Source organism: Loxodonta africana, chromosome 10 (assembly GCF_030014295.1).
Source record: "Loxodonta africana isolate mLoxAfr1 chromosome 10, mLoxAfr1.hap2, whole genome shotgun sequence".
Classification (NCBI taxonomy): domain Eukaryota; kingdom Metazoa; phylum Chordata; class Mammalia; order Proboscidea; family Elephantidae; genus Loxodonta; species Loxodonta africana.
This window is the reverse complement of record NC_087351.1, coordinates 108,331,062-108,348,615: the sequence shown is the minus strand read 5'-3', so window position 1 is coordinate 108,348,615 and position 17,554 is coordinate 108,331,062. Positions and strand designations below refer to the sequence as shown.

The 17,554-nt window shown below is 48.5% G+C and overlaps 1 protein-coding gene across 2 annotated transcripts in view; it reads left to right on the top strand.

Annotated features, from left to right (window-relative positions):
• Window positions 1-17,554, top strand: part of CLMN (calmin) — a 134,375-nt gene that overhangs the window by 101,665 nt on the left and 15,156 nt on the right. For both annotated transcript variants that reach the window (XM_064292915.1, XM_023546539.2), the window contains exons 4-8: window positions 1,371-1,454; window positions 8,602-8,694; window positions 10,501-10,691; window positions 13,752-13,945; window positions 15,045-15,127. In XM_064292915.1, coding sequence (XP_064148985.1) covers window positions 1,371-1,454; window positions 8,602-8,694; window positions 10,501-10,691; window positions 13,752-13,945; window positions 15,045-15,127 — 645 coding nt within the window. The remainder of the gene's footprint in view (window positions 1-1,370; window positions 1,455-8,601; window positions 8,695-10,500; window positions 10,692-13,751; window positions 13,946-15,044; window positions 15,128-17,554) is intronic.

Below are 17,554 nucleotides of genomic sequence, written 5' to 3'. Positions count from 1 at the left end.
CCTTGTTCTGAGTTCCCACGCTGCCAGGGCACTGGTCTGCAGCACCAAGTCCTTGGTGGGCCTCAGTGGGAGTCTTTGACTCCCCAGGTAATGTAATTCAGTGGGCCGGGGTGGTGAGTCCACCCTGCCAGCCAAGAACAGGCCTCGGTTTACACATTAGCCTGGCAGTCCACACCTACTGGAGCAGGCACCTGCTGGTTTGCCTTGTAATGTGAACGACCACCTTGAGAAGCAATGATGAGCTTCAGTTGAAGATGTTAGGTCCCTGGGTGACTCAAAGGGTTTTTGCTCAACTACTAACCTAAAGGTTGGCAGTTCAAACCCACCCAGTAGTGCTATGGAAGAAAGGCCTGGCGATCTGGGTCCGTAAAGATTACAGCCTAGAAAACCCTAAGGAGCAGTTCTACTCTTAATTTACGGGGTCAGCATGAGTCGGAATTGACTCCACGGCAAGGGGGTTTGGTTTTGGGTTCTCAGGCTGAGCGTGCTCCCAAGATACAGAACAAACGCATTCAGACTGTTAGCTCCTGTGAGCTGCTCTTTCTCTCTCTCTATTTTTTTTGACCTGGGATAACTGTCCACAAAGCTCTTGGCTGGAAAACAGAAACATCTGTGGCCGTCAGGGAGGGTCTTGGCCGCGTGATTTAGCAGCTGTGCAGGGATCCTTGTAGCTGAAGCTCCCACTGGACACAGCATCCGTGTGGCGAGAGAGTCGTTACTGAAAGCCCCTGGCAGAGGGAGGAGTATCAAAAGCCACGAGCTAGGTCAGAGAGGAAAATTTGACAAATTTGTCCCTAGTTTAACCCACTTTGGTTCTCCCCATTCACCAGCTCAAGTGAGCCAAGTCCCTGCTATCATAAATAAGGGCTCCCCTCGGGGGGCCTGTGATGTTACATTGTATATCCTGGGACTCCTGCGTGAGTTTGGATGCAATCCAGGTGGGTTTTAGCTGTGAGCCCCTGTCTCGAAATTAATGCAAAAAAAAAAAAAAAATGTAAAGAAAAAGGCACAGCCGGTGGTGTTTTAGAGGCCGGGTTCCACTCTGGCCAGCGCACCTCGTGTGCAGCCGCCCACCACCTGTCTGTCCGTGGAGGCTTGTGTGTTGCTGTGATGCTGAACAGGTTTCAGTGACGCTTCCAGACAAAGATAGACTAGGAAGAAAGGCCTGGCGATTTACGTCCAAAAAACAGCCAGTAGAAACCCAATGGATCACACCAGATCTGCAGCTGATCACAGGGACGGTGCACGACCAGGCAGTGTTTCGTTCTGTTGTGCGTGGGGCTGCCATGAGTCAGGGCTGATTCGATGGCAGCAGCAGTTAATAACAGCAACATGTTGGTCTCATTTGTTTGTTTTGTTTCATTTTATAGCTGCACGAATACAAATCCTCATCCCATCGTATTTTTCGGTTGAACAACATAGCGAAAGCGCTTAAGTTTTTGGAAGATAGCAATGTAAGTACTGGAAACATGGCTCGTTAACACAAGGTTTGTTTTTGTTTTATGAAAAGGATGTGGTTTGGAGTTTAGTGCTGATCACAAGAGACGCGTGGAAAGGGGACTGTGCTCAAATGGTCAAATTAAACTTGGTTTAAATTTAACAAGTCACTCAGGTGGTCCGTGGCGGGGGGCGTCTCTGACTCCCACCCACCCCCCCAGGTCATCCTTCAGGATCAAAACTCCAGTGGTTCAGCACAGACGGGGCGGTCGGTTTCTAATATTTTTTTAGAATTTGGTCAACATTGTCCTTTTTCTTTTTCACACGTTTAACTAAGCGTTCTTCGGGCATGTCAGCATGTCACCCTTTCTCCTGGAACTCAAAATGTGAGAGGCAAAGGAGGAAAAAAGCTGAATGAGCCAGGAGGGAAAAAAAAAAAGGAAAATTTCCCTTCTGTAACTTTCTAGACTTGGGTTCGATTCTTCTGTTTTGAACTCTGCTCTGTGTCCTTCAGAAAGGGACGGGGCGGCCTATGGGGTGGAAACTTGCAAAGCTCCTCGTTCATTAGATTGCAGCAGTTCGTCTGGACCCCCGTTCCCCCGCGCCCCCCACCACCGTCACTTGCCCAATTGATAGGACAGCTTCATCCTAAAGCAGGATTCACTGGGGCTCTCAGGGATGAGCAGCAGAAACTGAGCCTGGCAGATGACACAGAAAAGAAACTTGTTGAAAGTATGCTGAGCCTCACAGGATGGCTGCTGGAAAGACTGGAGAACCAGGGGACCTGGAGACAGCCAGTGCCAGGACCACCTCAGAGCCTCTCCACAGGGGACTGTGGACGCAGCTGCCACTGCTTGCCACACCACCCTGGGAGGTGGCCATCGCCGCTGCCACCGTTCTGCTGGAGTGACCTCTCCACACTGCATCCTGTCAGGCTTACTCCGGATTCAGTGACCTGGCGGGAGTGCCTGGCTCCCAGCCCACGTCCCAGCCGCCAAGGGGGCCGGGAGAGCACGGCTATGGCCTTTTGGCTTCTTAAGAGGGAGGTGGCTCTGCCTCACACCAGCCTTACGTTGGGAGGTCCCCAAGCATAGGGAGGTGGTTCAGATGGCGGTGGTCAAAAAATGCATCACACATCCACTACCACGGCTCCCCTTTCTGTAGAGCCAGTTACACCCCAACCTTCACTCTAACGTGGCAGTTTGGAGCTCGGGGCCTGGAGTGCTGCCACTTCCCATTCCATCCATGGCTTCCCCACCCACTTCAGTGAACTGTGGGAAAATGACATGGCCTCTGGGTGCCTCAGCTGGCATGTCTGTAAAATGGAGGCGATAATGATAAAAGGAAGTTCCTGTATATTGCCAACAGTTCACACACTCACTCGGCTGCTCACCGAAAGGCTGGAGGTTCGAGTCTACCCAGAGGCATCTGGGAAGAAAGGCCTGGCGATCAGCTTCCGAAAAACCAGCCTGAAAGCCCTATGGAGCACAGTTCTACTCTGGCACATGTGGGGTTGCCATGAGCCGGCGTCAAGTCAATGGCAGCTCGTACTGGTAAGAATAAAACTGCTCCAGAGAGCTGTTGAGGATGGAATGTGCCCGTCCAGGTAGAGAGTTTGGCCACGTGCTGGCACAGGGCAAGGGCTCCTCGAGCTTCTGCCCTTCCCGCATTCCCCATTCACGGACTGTCATTGCATCTGACTCCCGCCTCCTCCCGGGGTGAGTGTTCACTGTGGCTCTTTGAGCAGCATCCTTCCTGAATTCCAAGAGGCTCTGTCTTCGTTTCACTGTGGTGCCTGCAAACACTGGCCCAGGGCGCTTGTTGTCCTTCCTCCCGTCTTATCAGCCTCTGAGAGTGCCTCTGCTCTGCCTCCTGGTCCACTGAGAGGGGTCTGCTGTGATGTGGAAAGAAGCCCCACCTGCATTTGTCAGAATCACCCAGGTCCATCAATAGTACGCTTTCAGCAGTCATTCAGGGCACATTTACTGGTGCCTTCCATGGTCCTAGAGCCCTGGTGGCACAGTGGTTAAACATTCGACTGCTAAACAAAACGTTGGCAGTTCAAATCCACCAGCTGCTCCTTGGAAACCCTGTGGGGCAGTTCTCGGTCCTGTAGGGTTGCCATGAGTCAGAATCGACTCTCACATTTGGGGCATCAAGAGGAGCCAGGATCCTGCAGAGGTGAAAACCAACAGCTGAGCCTGGGAAGCAAGGGTTGGAGGGGCACTCAGGTAGGGACTGGCACAGCATGGTGACATGGAAGGTCTGGCCTGGACATGCTGGCATCGGAGCCCAGCCCCGGGCTTGGCATTTGGCAGATCCTCTGCCAGTGGTTCTGGAAGTGTCTGTAGGGCCTGCCTGACTATACTGCAGCACAGTCCTCGCTCCTTTATAAAAAAATTTGGCAAGATTCCAAACATGGGTGTGGTCTGTCCACTTTGTGCCCCACTTGGCCCCATTTAGCAGGCAGGTGGGACAGGTGAATGGCCCAGTGTGACGGTGAGCACAGGTGAGCAAGACAGATGGAGAGAGACATTTCAGATGCAGACTCTGGTCCATTCCTCAAATCCACAGAATGCTTATCAGGCCCTTCTGGCCCTTTCTGGTAGTTCCATCCCAGCTGGAGGAAAGATGGGCCATGATGGCTTTACTGAGCCACAGCTGTGCCCAAGATCCGGTGCCTGGGCCCGAGCGGATGGTGGGAGGGGCGGTGGCCAGCTCCAAGATTCAGGTGTGTCAGGCTGCTGTGGGGCTGCCCCGTGTCCCTCCGCCCACCCCAACCGTATCACACAGAGCATGGTGCTGACTCCAGGCCAGAGGCCACCTGCCCCATGGACCCAGCCCTGGGCCCTCTCAGAGTCTCACCCTCCTTATCTATGAAATGGGCGTAACTGGCCTCTCTCACGGGTTTCTTTGAGCACTGAATGAACACATCTGAGAAAACCACAGCGACCACCATGGCTATCTCAGCCTCTGCGTTACCGCCTGTGCTAGAGGCATCAGCACAGAGGAGGTGAAGGATTATTCTCGTAAGCCAGTTGGTCCACTTGTTTTTCAGTATGGCAAAGCCAGTTGAGTTAGGAAGAGAAGGAGGAGAACATTGGCCCTGAAACTCTTGACTGAAGTCTGACTGTGAAATTGTCTGTTCACCACTGAAAAAATAAACCCCGGCTGGGTGCCCAAGGCAAGGCCTTCGGGAATATCTGCTCTTTGGGGCCGTGGCCACCTTCCCTGGTCCAGGTTCTCTGTACCTCATGGCAAGGAGAGCACTTTATTCTCCAAATGACCCTCCATCAGGCACACCTGAGCAGGCCCCTTCACCTGGCACGAGCTCTTGAATTCCAAAGACTAGCCACCTTCTGGCAATTGGATTCATCGCAGCCCAACCAGGCAGCTCTGTCACTTCACTTTGGAACGTTCTCCGCTGACTTCAGCTCAGGCCCCCCAGCTGTCAGTGGCCATTTGGGTTTCCTCCAGGTAGGAGTGGAGGCTGGGATGATAAAGTTGATGGACTGCTTTGATCCCCCTGGGCTGAAACGTGTTCAGTAAGCCACAAAAACAGGGGGCTGTCAGAGGCTGAGGCTTAGGAGCTGAGGAGGCCAAGTATGGCAAGTGATTCATCCTGTAGGACGTGTGTTGGTGACGAATGTGGACAGAATATTGGACTCGAATGTGATCGGATGTGTGGTTCCCAATATTGACAGCTTCCTTCCTGGCCTCCAACCTGCCCATGATGAGTCTGTGTCGTCTGAATTACATTCTTGGCATCAGCAAGCAAAGCAGACCTCAGCCCGGGAATTCGAAAGCCTCTCCCTCTGTCGGGTAAGCCCAGACCTGACGGATAGTGTTATCGGAAACCCTGAACACACTGATGCAGTCAGAAAACAGTGTCAAAAGCTTTAAAAAGCCATGAGGGAGAGAGGAAAGGTATGGAGGACAAAGAGACGTAGTTGTGTGCAAAACTCTCTCCATCTTTTCCTTTCTGAGTCTTCCAGGCAGAATTTTGCAGGGTGGATTTGAAAGTCTACTTTGACTGACTTTATTCCCTCTCAGGCTGCTAACCAAAAGGTCAACAGTTTGAATCCACCAGCCACTCCTTGGAAACCCTACGGGATAGCTCTACTCTTATAGGGTTGCTATGAGTCAGAATTGACTCAAAGGCAATGGGGTCACTCCTGAAGGATGGTTTTTTTACGTTTGTAAAGGGTTATTAAAAAAGAAGAGGAAGAAAATGTAACAGAGACCAAATGTGGCCTGCAAAGCCTAAAATGTTTACTCTCTGGCCCTTGACAGAGGAACTTTGCAGACCTCTCCTTTATGTACTTAGGAGTCCTTGGGTGACACAAATGATTAATGGTTAGTGGTTTGAACCCACCCAGAGGTGCCATGGAAGACAGGCCTGGTGATCTGCTTCTGAAAGGTCACACCCTTGAAAAACTTACGGAGCACAGGCCTGCTCTGCACACATGGGTTTGCCCTCAGTCAGAATCGACTTGATGGTAACTAACAACACTCTGCGTCCTTAGATTGTGTCTTCAGAATAATCTGATGAGTTGGGGCAGTGGTCCTCACACTTTCGCGTGCATCAGAATCACCTGGAGTCCTTGTTAGACCACAGATTGCTGGTACACCCCAGAGCTGCTGATTCAGTAGCTCTGCGGTGGAGACACCAGACCTTACATTTCTAACAAGTTCCCAGGTGATGCTGACGCTGCTGGCCCAGAGACCACACTTTGTGAACCACAGCCTTCGAAGCGTACCAAGACATCATTCTGTGGCCAGAACATAATTAAGTAAATAGATAACTCTCTAGGGATTTCTACAGGAACCGCCTTTTAACCACTCAGTGGGACATTTTGTAATGATGCAGAATCTCTGGGTTTAAGCCCTATTCCAACACAGCATTTCTAATTAGCAATGAATTGGCTATTTTCTGTGGTCCATGATTGCTGGTGTTGACACTCTGTGTTTGTCCCAAGGGTGTGTTAGAACTGGGGGCTTGAGGATTTTAGTGTAGTGTTGTTGTTGTTAGGCTCTGACTTATAGCCACCCTACGTACAACAGAATAAACCACTGCCCCATCCTGCCCCCTGCTCACAGTCATTACTGTGTTTGAACCAATTGCTTCAGCCACTATGCCAATCCATCTCTTTGAGGGTCTTCCTCTTTTTTCACTGACCCTCTACTTTACCAAGCATGATGTCCTTCTCCAGGGACTGGTCATGCCTGATAACATGTCTGAAGTATATGAGACAGAGGCTCACCATCCTTGCTTCTAAGGAGCATTCTGGCTGTACTTCTTCCAAGACAGATTTGTTCAGTCTTCTGCCAGTCCACGGTATATTCGATATCCTTCGCCAACACCAAAATTCAAAGGCGTCAATTCTTGTCATGTAGTGTGGACCTCTTCTAAAAAGCAGAGTTGTCACTTTGATGACCGAGGTGTGCCTGACCCAAGCCACGGTCTTTTCAGCCACCTCCTATGCGTGTGAAAGCTGGATAATGAAAAAGGAAAACTGGAGAAGAATTGACGCGCTTGAGCTGCGGTGTTGATGAAGAATATTTAACGCACGGTGAACTTCCTGAAGAATGAACAAAGCAGTCTTAGAAGAAATAAAACTAGGAACTTGAGAAATAGTTTAAACTGAGAAGAAAACATTCTTTTGTGGTTACGAGAGCGGGGAGGGTGGGAGGGTGCGAGAGGGGTATTCACTAATTAGTTAGTAGATAAGAACTATGTTAGGTGAAGGGAAAGACAACAGAATACAGGGGAGGTCAGCACAACTGGACTAAACCAAAGGCAAAGAAGTTTCCTGAGTAAACTGAATGCTTCGAAGGCCAGTGTAGCAGGGGCAGGGGTTTGGGGACCATGATTTCAGGGGACATCTAAGTCAATTGGCATAATAAAACCTATTAAGAAAACTTTCTGCATCCCACTTTGAAGAGTGGCGTCTGGGGTCTTAAACGCTAGCAAGCAGCCATCTAAGATGCATCGATTTGTCTCAACCCACCTGGATCAAAGGAAAATGAAGAACACCAAGGACACTAGGTAATTACGAGCCCAAGAGACAGAAAGGGCCACATGAACCAGACACTACATCGTCCTGAGACCAGAAGAACCAGATGGTGCTTGGCAACAACCGATGACTGCCCTGACAGGGAACACAACAGAGAACACCTGAGGGAGCAGAAGAGCACTGGGATGCAGACCCCCAATTGTCATAAAAAGACCAGACTTAATGGTCTGACTGAAACTGGAAGGACCCTGGTGGTCATGGCCGCCAGACCTTCTGTTGGCCCAGGACAGGAACCCTTCCCAAAACCAACTCTTCAGATATGGATTGGACTGGACAATGGGTTGGAGAGGGATGCTGGTGAGGAGTGAGCTTATAAGTTTTTATGTGAGAGACTGACTTGATTTGTAAACTTTCACTTAAAGCACAATAAAAATAATAAAAAAGAAAGTAAAGAGATAAAACTGGAATGCTCCTTGAGAGTGAGGGTAAAGAAAGTTTGTCTTGCTTACCATAGACCTGTCATCAGGAAAGAACAATCCCTAGAGAATGACATCATGTTTGGTAGAGGGTCAGTGAAAATGAGGGCAATCTGCAACGAGATGGATTGACACAGTCGCCACAACAATGGACTCAACCGTAGCAAAGATCACGAAGACGGCACAGGACCAGGCGATGTTTTGTCCTCCTGTACACAAAGTTACCATGAGTCAGAGTCAGCCTAACGACACCAGTACCAAGTGTAACCTGCAGACGGGCCTATTGAGTAGTCACTGTCTCTTTTTGGAAAAGAATGGCTGAAACCTTACTAGCCATGTGACCCTGGGCACATTATATTTAACCTCTCTGGGCTTCCCTTGCTGAAATCCCGTGATAACAGCAGCCCCTGTGTGGTAGGGTTTTTGTGAAGATGAACTGAGTTAATGTTTGTAAGGCACTTGGAACAGTGTCTCCACATGGTAAGTACTATGAACGTGTTTATTAAATGCATTTTAGCATGCGGGGTGACATTGGTGAGAGGTGGCCTTGGGCACCACCAAATGGGAATGGCTCAGGATCAGCAAGAGAAAGAGGCTCTTGAGGGCATCAGAGCAACAGGGTCCAACCTCCCTGGGCACCGCCTCTAAGCTGACTGCCTGCTTCTCTCCAGGTAAAACTGGTTAGCATCGACGCAGCAGAAATAGCGGATGGCAACCCTTCTTTGGTTCTTGGGCTGGTGTGGAACATAATCCTCTTCTTTCAGGTAAAGACGGTTTCCTCCCTGTAACACGCACGGTAACGCTCTTCCTGCGTCTGCTTCGCGCCAACAGCAGACACGGTGGAGCCAGATTCAGGCAGAAAGTGAAATTTCTTTTCTGGCCTGTTTTGACTCTTCTGGTTACTGAAAAATGATCCAGGGGAATCTGTTTGCTGAAAAATTGGAGTCCCAGCAGTTTTAAAAGTGGTGTGAGCTGTGTTTTCAGAATAGTGTATCTCTTGGGACTTGAAGAGTTAAATTAAATATCTGCCTCCAAAAATAAGTTTGTTCTAAAGTACTGGAAGCCGTAGAGAGAGCCGGGGAGTACTTCTGACCAAACATTGAACTTGGCAGTTTCTTCCCTAAAATTATTCAAGTGTTCAGCAGAGACAATTAAAGAATGTGTGCTCACGCCAGCTCTGGGAAGAGGAAGGTGTGATAGGTGAGCCCTTGTTTCCCACCCAGCGTAACTTCAGCCTCAATTTGGAAATACAGATTTTACACAGGAAGGATGGGATCCCAGCTGCAGGGTGGTCCGGTGGCATTTTAAATTGCGCTCAAGTTCGTTTCCCTGAGTAGGAGCGGTGAGCTGACATCTCTTCATCTAAATCCCACTCGCCTTTGAAACAGAAAATTGTGGTTCGTCATTTAATTACCCTCTTCAAGAGTAAAAATGGTCTCCTTTGGGGTGATTAGCCAGGGCTTTGGCTCAATACTTGGGTTTCAGAGAGAAGCGCGCATCAACAAGGTTTGGAGACAATTAGATTCAGTTCTGTGTGAACTGGGGACTGAAAAAAAAAAGGCTACCTCTGAGCCTCAGCTTCCACCTCTGTGAAATGGGAGCAGTGAGTGTACTATGTATCTCGCAGGTTTCAGGTGAGTGCTAAGAGAAGCCATGTCTGAAAGCCCTTTGTGCTGAAGGAGGCTGTAGTTGTTGACGTTTACTTACTAAACTTCCTAATAAAAATAGATGCTGGAAACATCCTGAAAACGTATTAAAAGTCAGGACCTCAAATCCACCCTAGAGCTTCATTCATTTTTTTAGTAAATGTTTATTCAGTGTCTCCTAAGTGCAAGGTCCTGGACATCCTAAGTCCAGCCCTTGTGATCCTATGGGATCACAGACAAGCCAGTCCCATGTTATAGAACACTGTGGTGCAGGCCATAAGCAAGACATGGGCAGGTGTCGTAAGCGCCAAGGAAGGGCAACCACTTCAGATGGGGTAGGAGTGACACCGAGGCTGGGTTTTGAAGGACAAATAGGACTATGCCAGTGCTCCCTAAACTGTACTGTGCATCCGAATCACCTGGGGGTAGTGGTGAAAGGCAGATTCTGATTGCATAGGCCTGGGGCAGGGCCTGGGGTTCTGCATTTTTCACAAGCACCCCTGTGATGGGAGCCACATTTTGAGGAACAAGGAAAGGGACATCCAGGCAGCAGGACTAGTGTGAGCAAAGGCAGCGGGACTTGAGGCAGCGTGACACATTAGGGAGTGATAGGCAATGGGGGGGGGGGGGCGGGTGGGCAGAGCCAGGGCAGGAAATCCTCACGTGCAGAGCCCGGCCGGTGCTGGACGGACTCGGGAAGTGCCACACAGACGAAAAGCTGCATGGGACAGCCCGGCCATCGCTGCCCCTGTGCCTGCCTCCCCCTCCGACACTTGGCCATCTGGGGAGGGGTCTCTCCATCTCTGGAGAGCCAGTTCTCTGTGAGCCGTTTCTCTGGCCAGGGCCCACGTGGCCGTGGTCAAATGAGGCGCTCTCTGGGAGGGTCCGTCTGCCCCGGGATCTGAAATGCCATCTTCCTTGCAGATTAAGGAGCTCACGGGAAACCTCAGCAGAAACTCTCCATCTTCAAGCCTGTCACCCAGCTCAGGGGGCACAGATTCGGACTCCTCCTTCCCACCCACGCCCACTGCAGAGAGGAGCGCGGCGCTGTCCCTCAAAGACCAGAGGAAGGCCATCAAGACCCTGTTGGCGTGGGTGCAGAGGAAAACCAGGAAGTAAGCCTGTGGTCCCCTCTCTACCGTGCCAGTTAATGTGCTGGGTTCAGGCAGAGGGAGGAACACCCTTCCCGGGGGTGGACATAGGAAAGGGGAGCCCTGGTGGTGCAATGGTTAAGATCAGCAGTTCAAATCCACCAGCTGCTCCTTGGAAACCCTATGGGACAGTTCTACTTTGTGCTATAGGGTCACTATGAGTCGGAATCAACTTTACAGCAATAGGGCTTTTGGTTTTGAGGTGCCAATTATGCATCTGGAGCCCTGGTGACGCAGCGGTTAAGCACTTGGCTGCTAACCAAAAGTTTGGCAGTTTGGACGCACCCAGTGGCTCTGAGGGGGAAGGACTTGGTGATCTGCTTCCGTAAAGATTACAGTCTAGAAAACCCTACGGAGCAGTTATGCTGTGTCTTATAGGAAGGCTACTGAGTTGGAATTGACCCGGCGACACACAATAACAGCATCGTACGGGCTATCAAAAGAGGGAACACTGCATTTTTCTGTTTGTGCAAAAAACAAACCCAGAAACCTGTGTTCTGAAGAATGGTTTGGAGACAGCTAATGAGAAAGAGAATTTGAATACAAATCAAAGGGATGTTCATCAGTCAGGTTCCAAAATGGGGTTGTCTCCTGGACTCTTTATTATGAAGCTTCAGGGTGTCTTTCAGAGTCTTTACCAACAGCAAACAATAATCACGGAGGCCGTAGCATACTCAGAGTCAGGCCTGGCCTTCCCGAAGCCAAGACAGGTGGACTGGAGCAAACTCCTGGCCACTGTTTATGCCCGGCCCAGAGATTTCAGCAGGGTTAAGCGTGGTGTGGTGGTTAAGAGCTATGGCTGCTACCCAAAAGGTTGGCAGTTCAAACCCACCAGCCGCTCCTTAGAAACCCTGTGGGACAGTTATACTGTGTCATGTAGGGTCGCTATGAGTCAGAACCCTCTCGATGGCAGTGGGTTTGGTTTTGGGTTTTGGTTCTCTAGCAGGGAGTCCCTGGGTGGTACAAACAGTTCATGCACTCAGCTGCTAACCAGAAAGGTTGGAGGTTCCAGTCCACCCAGAGGCACCTCAGAGGAAAGGCCTGGCAGTCTACTTCCAAAGTATCAGCCATTGAAAACCCTAAGGAGCGCAGTTCTAGTTGGACTCACGGGGCCACCATGAGTTGGAATCAACTGGACAGCACCTGGTGTTGGTTTCACTAGTAGCCAGCTGATGCCCCTGGGCTGGGCGGGGCTGAGTGGAAAGCCAGGCCAGGTGTGGTGGAAGCCATATTGCTCGGGTCCAGCCCGCTCGGGTCCAACCCGCTCGGCCACACACAGATTCCGTAAGATCTCGGTGAGTAACTTTGCTCTCCAAGCCCTACCTGCAAAATGGCTGAGTGCTTCTTCACTGCCCTAGTGGGTAAAAAAAAAAAAAAAAAAGTGGGTGGTCAGGATTAAATGTGTCTGCGAAAGCCCCCTGCTGCAGCCCTAACACATAACAAGCATTAACACACATCAGTTCCCCTCTCCCCAGTCGGGGAAATGGGCAAGCACGCTAGACTAGAGCTGATTAATATGAACAGCCATTAATTGTTGTTTAGAAACAAATCAGCCAAATGTGATCAATGTCACGGAATTATACACTTAACGATTGTGTTACTTTTTACCACAGTGAGAAAAAGCAAATCAATCAATCAGCCAAAAGAGAACTCATTGCCAGGGCTTAGGGTTGGGGGGAGGGTGTGATGATAAAGGGGAGGAAGTCCTGCTCTTTGGGGTGATGGAACCCTTTAGTGTCTGGGTTGCAGGGGTAGTTGCCTGAATCTACACTTGTAATAAAATTTCAGCATCACACACCAACCCGCGTGAAAAGGAGTGCCTGTGAAAGGCCTGTAGTTTGGCTAGTAGTCCTGCCCGGATGTCTGTTTCCTGCTTTTGGTGTTGCACTCTGGTTATATAATATGCTAGCCTTGGGGGAAGCTGGGCAAAGGGTACACAGGGATTCTCGGGGCTATAGCTGCAACTTCTCGTGAATCTTAAATGATTTTGAAATAAAAAGGCCTTTTTTAAAAAGTGTTCAGAGACCCCAGTTGAGAGATTGGTGGGGCTTCCAGGGGTGGACTGTAAAGGGAGATTAGTGCCTGGCAGCATTGCCTATCTTTGTTCCTCACGCTTAAAATTACAATCTTATTGTTATTCATAATGATATTACCTGCCATTTGGTGAGTGGCTTCCCTGAACCCTCACTGCCCACTGCATTGCACACTGGGTTCCCAAAGGACATTGGTGATCTTTGTGTGTGTGTGTGGTGAAAATATGCATGACAAAGCATATGATGACATTGCTAATGTTGTGGGATCCCCCCCCCAACCCCGTACACCCCACAGCAGCCCCAGGGAGGCTTCAGTGCGATGATCCCCCCTTTCCAGCGAAGGACGCTGAGACTCAGAGAGAGTGTGACTTGCCCAAGCCCACAGTGCTGGAAGCATGGAGGGGTACCTGGGATATGAACTCAGGTCTTTCTGCCTCCATTTTTATGGCTCAACTCACCCTCCTTGGAGAATTTTTGAATATCACTGATAAAATGAACAGTTTATAAAATTGCTGCATTTATATGTTTGGGGATTTGGAAACACGAGGCCCCATTTTGCCTCTTTGTGTGATATTTACCTCCCTATTCTGTTTCTCCAGAAATGGAAATGTGAATGGGTCTGCGCAGCTCACCTGGTGCTCAAGGGCCAGGGTGTATTGGCCTTAAAGGTCAACAGCTCCTAGCCCTGCTCAGAGACCAGCAAGGTGGCTATGTGCTGACCTCTATATCTTTGAGTTTGTTTGCTGTTGTTGTTGTGTGCCATTGAGTCGATTTTTGACTCATAGCAACCCCATGTGACAGACTACAACTACCCCATAGGGTTTTCTAGTCTGTAATCTTTACAGGAGAAAATAACCAGGTCTTTCTCCCACAGAGCCGCTGGGTAAGTTCGAACTGCCAACCTTTCAGTTAGCAGCCAAGAGCTTAACTGTTGCGCCACCAGGTTTCTCTACTAACCTCTTTTGTTGCTGTCTCTGCTGTTTTTATTTAGGTACGGTGTGGCGGTTCAGGACTTTGCAGGCAGCTGGAGAAGTGGGCTGGCTTTCCTGGCTGTGATAAAGGCCATTGACCCCAGCCTGGTCGACATGAAGCAGGCTCTAGAAGATTCCACACGAGAAAATCTCGAGAAGGCTTTTAGCATCGCACACGATGCCCTTCACATCCCCAGACTCCTAGAGCCAGAAGGTAGCAGTGGTTCTCGCTCTCTCTTTTTAATTGTTTTCGTTACAAATAGAACACATGCCTATGTAGACATTTGGAAAATTTGGAGAAATCTAATAGAGAAATATTTAAATCTCCTATATTCCAGTGTTTTCCTATGCATCTAATTACAATAGTTTTAAATAATTGGGACCATTCAATGTGCGTATAGTTTTATATCTTACTTTTTTTCCTTAACTGTTATAATTTTTTTTTAAACCTAAGTATTTTTTATGTTGCTGTAATGTCTTCATTATATATTTTTATTGGCTGTGTAATAGTCCATTTAGTGGGCATACCCTAACTTACTTAGCTCATCCACTACTGGTGGACGTTGAGGTTATTTCAGAAATATTCGCTTTATAAATAACACTGCAGTGAACATCTTACTAAGTAAAGCTCAGTGCCCCTCTCAGGTTGTTTCCTTAAGGACCAGCTCCCATCAGCAAAGTATCGGAGTCAGAGACTGTATACCTTCTTATGGTGTTTGGCTATCTCTGTCATATTGCTTTCTATTATGTAAGTTAGGTTAATTTAGCACTCCTGCTGTCAGCGTGTTAAGGAGTGCCCAGCACACCATACTCACTGATGGAGGTGGCAGTGGGCTGGCTTCTTGCAGCAAGGAATAACGGAGAGTCTTGGGAATAAGGACCCTGGATTCTGCATGTTCCCTGGGTGGCACCAACAGCTTGCTTTCAACTACTAACCGAGAGGTTGGTGGTTCGAACTCACCCAGAGGCACTGTGGAAGAAAGGCCTGGCGATCTGCTTACATAAAGATTACAGCCAAGAAAACCCTATGGAGTCAATTCTACTCTGTAACTCGTGGGGTCGCCATGAGTCAGTATTGACTCACTGGCAGTGGGCTTGCTTTGTGGGTTGGATTCTACATCTCAACTTCCCTCCTCATCAGCCAGCTGTGAGACTTCAGGCAAGTGATTGACCCTCTCTGGGCCTACCTGTCCTCAGGTGTAAATTAAAAAAAAAAACAAGCCCTCAGTGACCTGCAGGGCTCTTTACCATCAAGGGTCCTGTGATCCTATTTACAAACTGTGTGACCTGCTAACTCCCGTGTCTCTTAACAGACATCATGGTTGACATGCCCGACGAGCAGTCCATCGTGACCTACGTGGCGCAGTTCCTAGAACATTTTCCGGAGTTGGAAGCCGTACGTTTGTTTTCCTTGCCTCTCATTCAGAAACCATACGTTTCTGTTACCCAGCCCTTGGATGAAGCTGGAAGGTGCACTGTGTTGTTCTGTGTGACCAGTGACGATCGTTGGAAGTCGATCCCAGGTCCCTCGAGAATTGCCTTGCCACGTCGTAGTTGCTCTTCCAGAATTATGCCTGACATTAAGTGTAAAAGCAGAACAGGAAGTTAGATGGTTACACCTCTCGCAAACCTTTTCCTATTCCAAACTTCACAAAGATTTTCACAGATGCTCACTTGTAACGTGGACTGGCTAGCTGATTTTCAGGTGTCAGGCGGAACTTTTTAGCAGTCTGCCAGATTTTATCAGAGCGTTAAAAATTGTAAAAGACGTTGACCATTCAAAAGCAGACCTTCTTATTTTCAGAAGCCCAGATAATAGTTGGTGACAGATTTTGTGGGGAACAGACTCCTTTTAGAAGTTGTCGTGGCTTCATTGCCACCCAACCCACGTACAGCCCTGAGATGACAATGACAGCAACAGTAACAACAGCCTTTAACTGAATTCATTGGCAATTTACTGAGCACCTACTGCTGGCTGAGAGGACTCAGTGATAAAGAGGCGAATGAGGTCTCCGCCCTTGCTCATACAGAATACAGTGAGTCGACACATTATAATTTCAGGTTGTTGTAAGTCCTAGACAGTAAAAAATAAGCATGAAGGATTAAAGAGCGCCCAGGGATGGCAGGTACTGTGACCTGTGTGGCTCCGGGCTGGCTGCCATTCCTGCAGTTCTTTGTGGCACAGTAGCATTTTATACGTACATGCCACTGTAGACACTCAGAGAGGCTAAATGACTTCTCCAGGGTCACACAGCTACCAAGCACAGGGGCAGCCTGTATCCTCAGGTCTCTGTGGCTCCCAAGTTCAGTGGCTTAGATCACTTCCAGCTCATGACTGGATCTGAGACTATTAGGACAGCATATTAACTAATTCAGGTTCATTGACATTTAAAGAACATGAATCTCCATGGCTGCAAAAGGCACATTCTTTTCAGCTGCATGTCGGTGGTGGTGGTGGTGGTAGTTGCAGCCAAGGGGACTCTACCTCATGGTGACCTTGTGTATAACATAACAAGATATTGCTGGATCCTGTTTTATCTTCATGATCATTGGTGCATTTACCAAAATAAACCATAAAGCTAGGCTCAATAAATTCCAAAGGGAAAAAAAATCCGTAGAATATAAAAGAAATTCGCTTTGTGAGGTTCAGATATCATTGAATGATCCTTTTTGTTGTTGCTCTTAGGTGCCATCTAGTCAGTTCTGACTCAGCCCAATGTACAACAGAGCTAAACACTACGCAGCCTGGCACCATCCTCACAACAGTTGTTATGCCTAAGTCCATTGTTGCAGCCACTGTGTCAGTCCATCTCATTGAGGGTCTTCCTATTTTTCGATGATCTTCTACCAAGCATGATGCCCTTCTCCAGGGACTGATCCCTACTGATAACATGTCCGAAGTATGTGAGATGTAGTCTTGCCATTCTTGTTTCTAAGGAGCATTCTGGTTGTACTTTTTCCAAGACAGCCTCATTTGTTCTTTTGGCGGTCCACGGTATATTCAATATTCTTCTCCAGCATCACAATTCAAAGGTGTAAATTCTTCTTTGGTCTTCCTTATTCATTGTCCAGCTGTCACATGTGTAGGAGACGATTGAAAACATCACTGCTCAGGTCAGGCCCAGCTTAGTCTTAAGGTGACATCTTTGCTTTTCAACACTTTAAAGAGGTCTTTTGCAGCAGATTTGCCCAGTGCGATGAATCCGTCTTTTGATTTCTTGACTGCTGCTTTCATGGGTGTTGATTATGGATCCAAGTAAAATGAAATCCTTGCCAACTTCAATATTTTCCCCGTTTATTGTGATGTTACTTATTGGTCCAGTTGTGGGGGTTTTTGTTTTCTTTATTTTGAGGTATAGTCCATACTGAAAGCCATGGTCTTTGATCTTCATCAGGTTGTTAATGAATCTTCCTCCAATCCTGATGCCCTGTTCTTTTTCGTATAGTCCAGCTTCTGGGATTATCTGCTCAGCATACAGACTGAATAGGTATGGTGAAAGGATACAACCCCGATGCACACCTTTCCTGACTTTATACCACACAGTATCCCCTTGTTCTGTTCAAATGACTGCCTCTTGACCTATGTACAGGTTCCTCATGAGAACGATTAAGTGTTCTGGAATTCCCATTCTTTGCAATGTTATCCATAATCTGTTATGATCTACATAGTCGAATGCCTTTGAATAGTCAATAAAACACAGGATCCAACTGACATCAGCGATGATATCCCTCTTCTGGATCCAGCTTGAATGTCTGGTAGCGCCCTGTCAGTATACTGCTGCAGCCGCTTTTGAATGATCTTCAGCAAAATTTTACTCGCGTG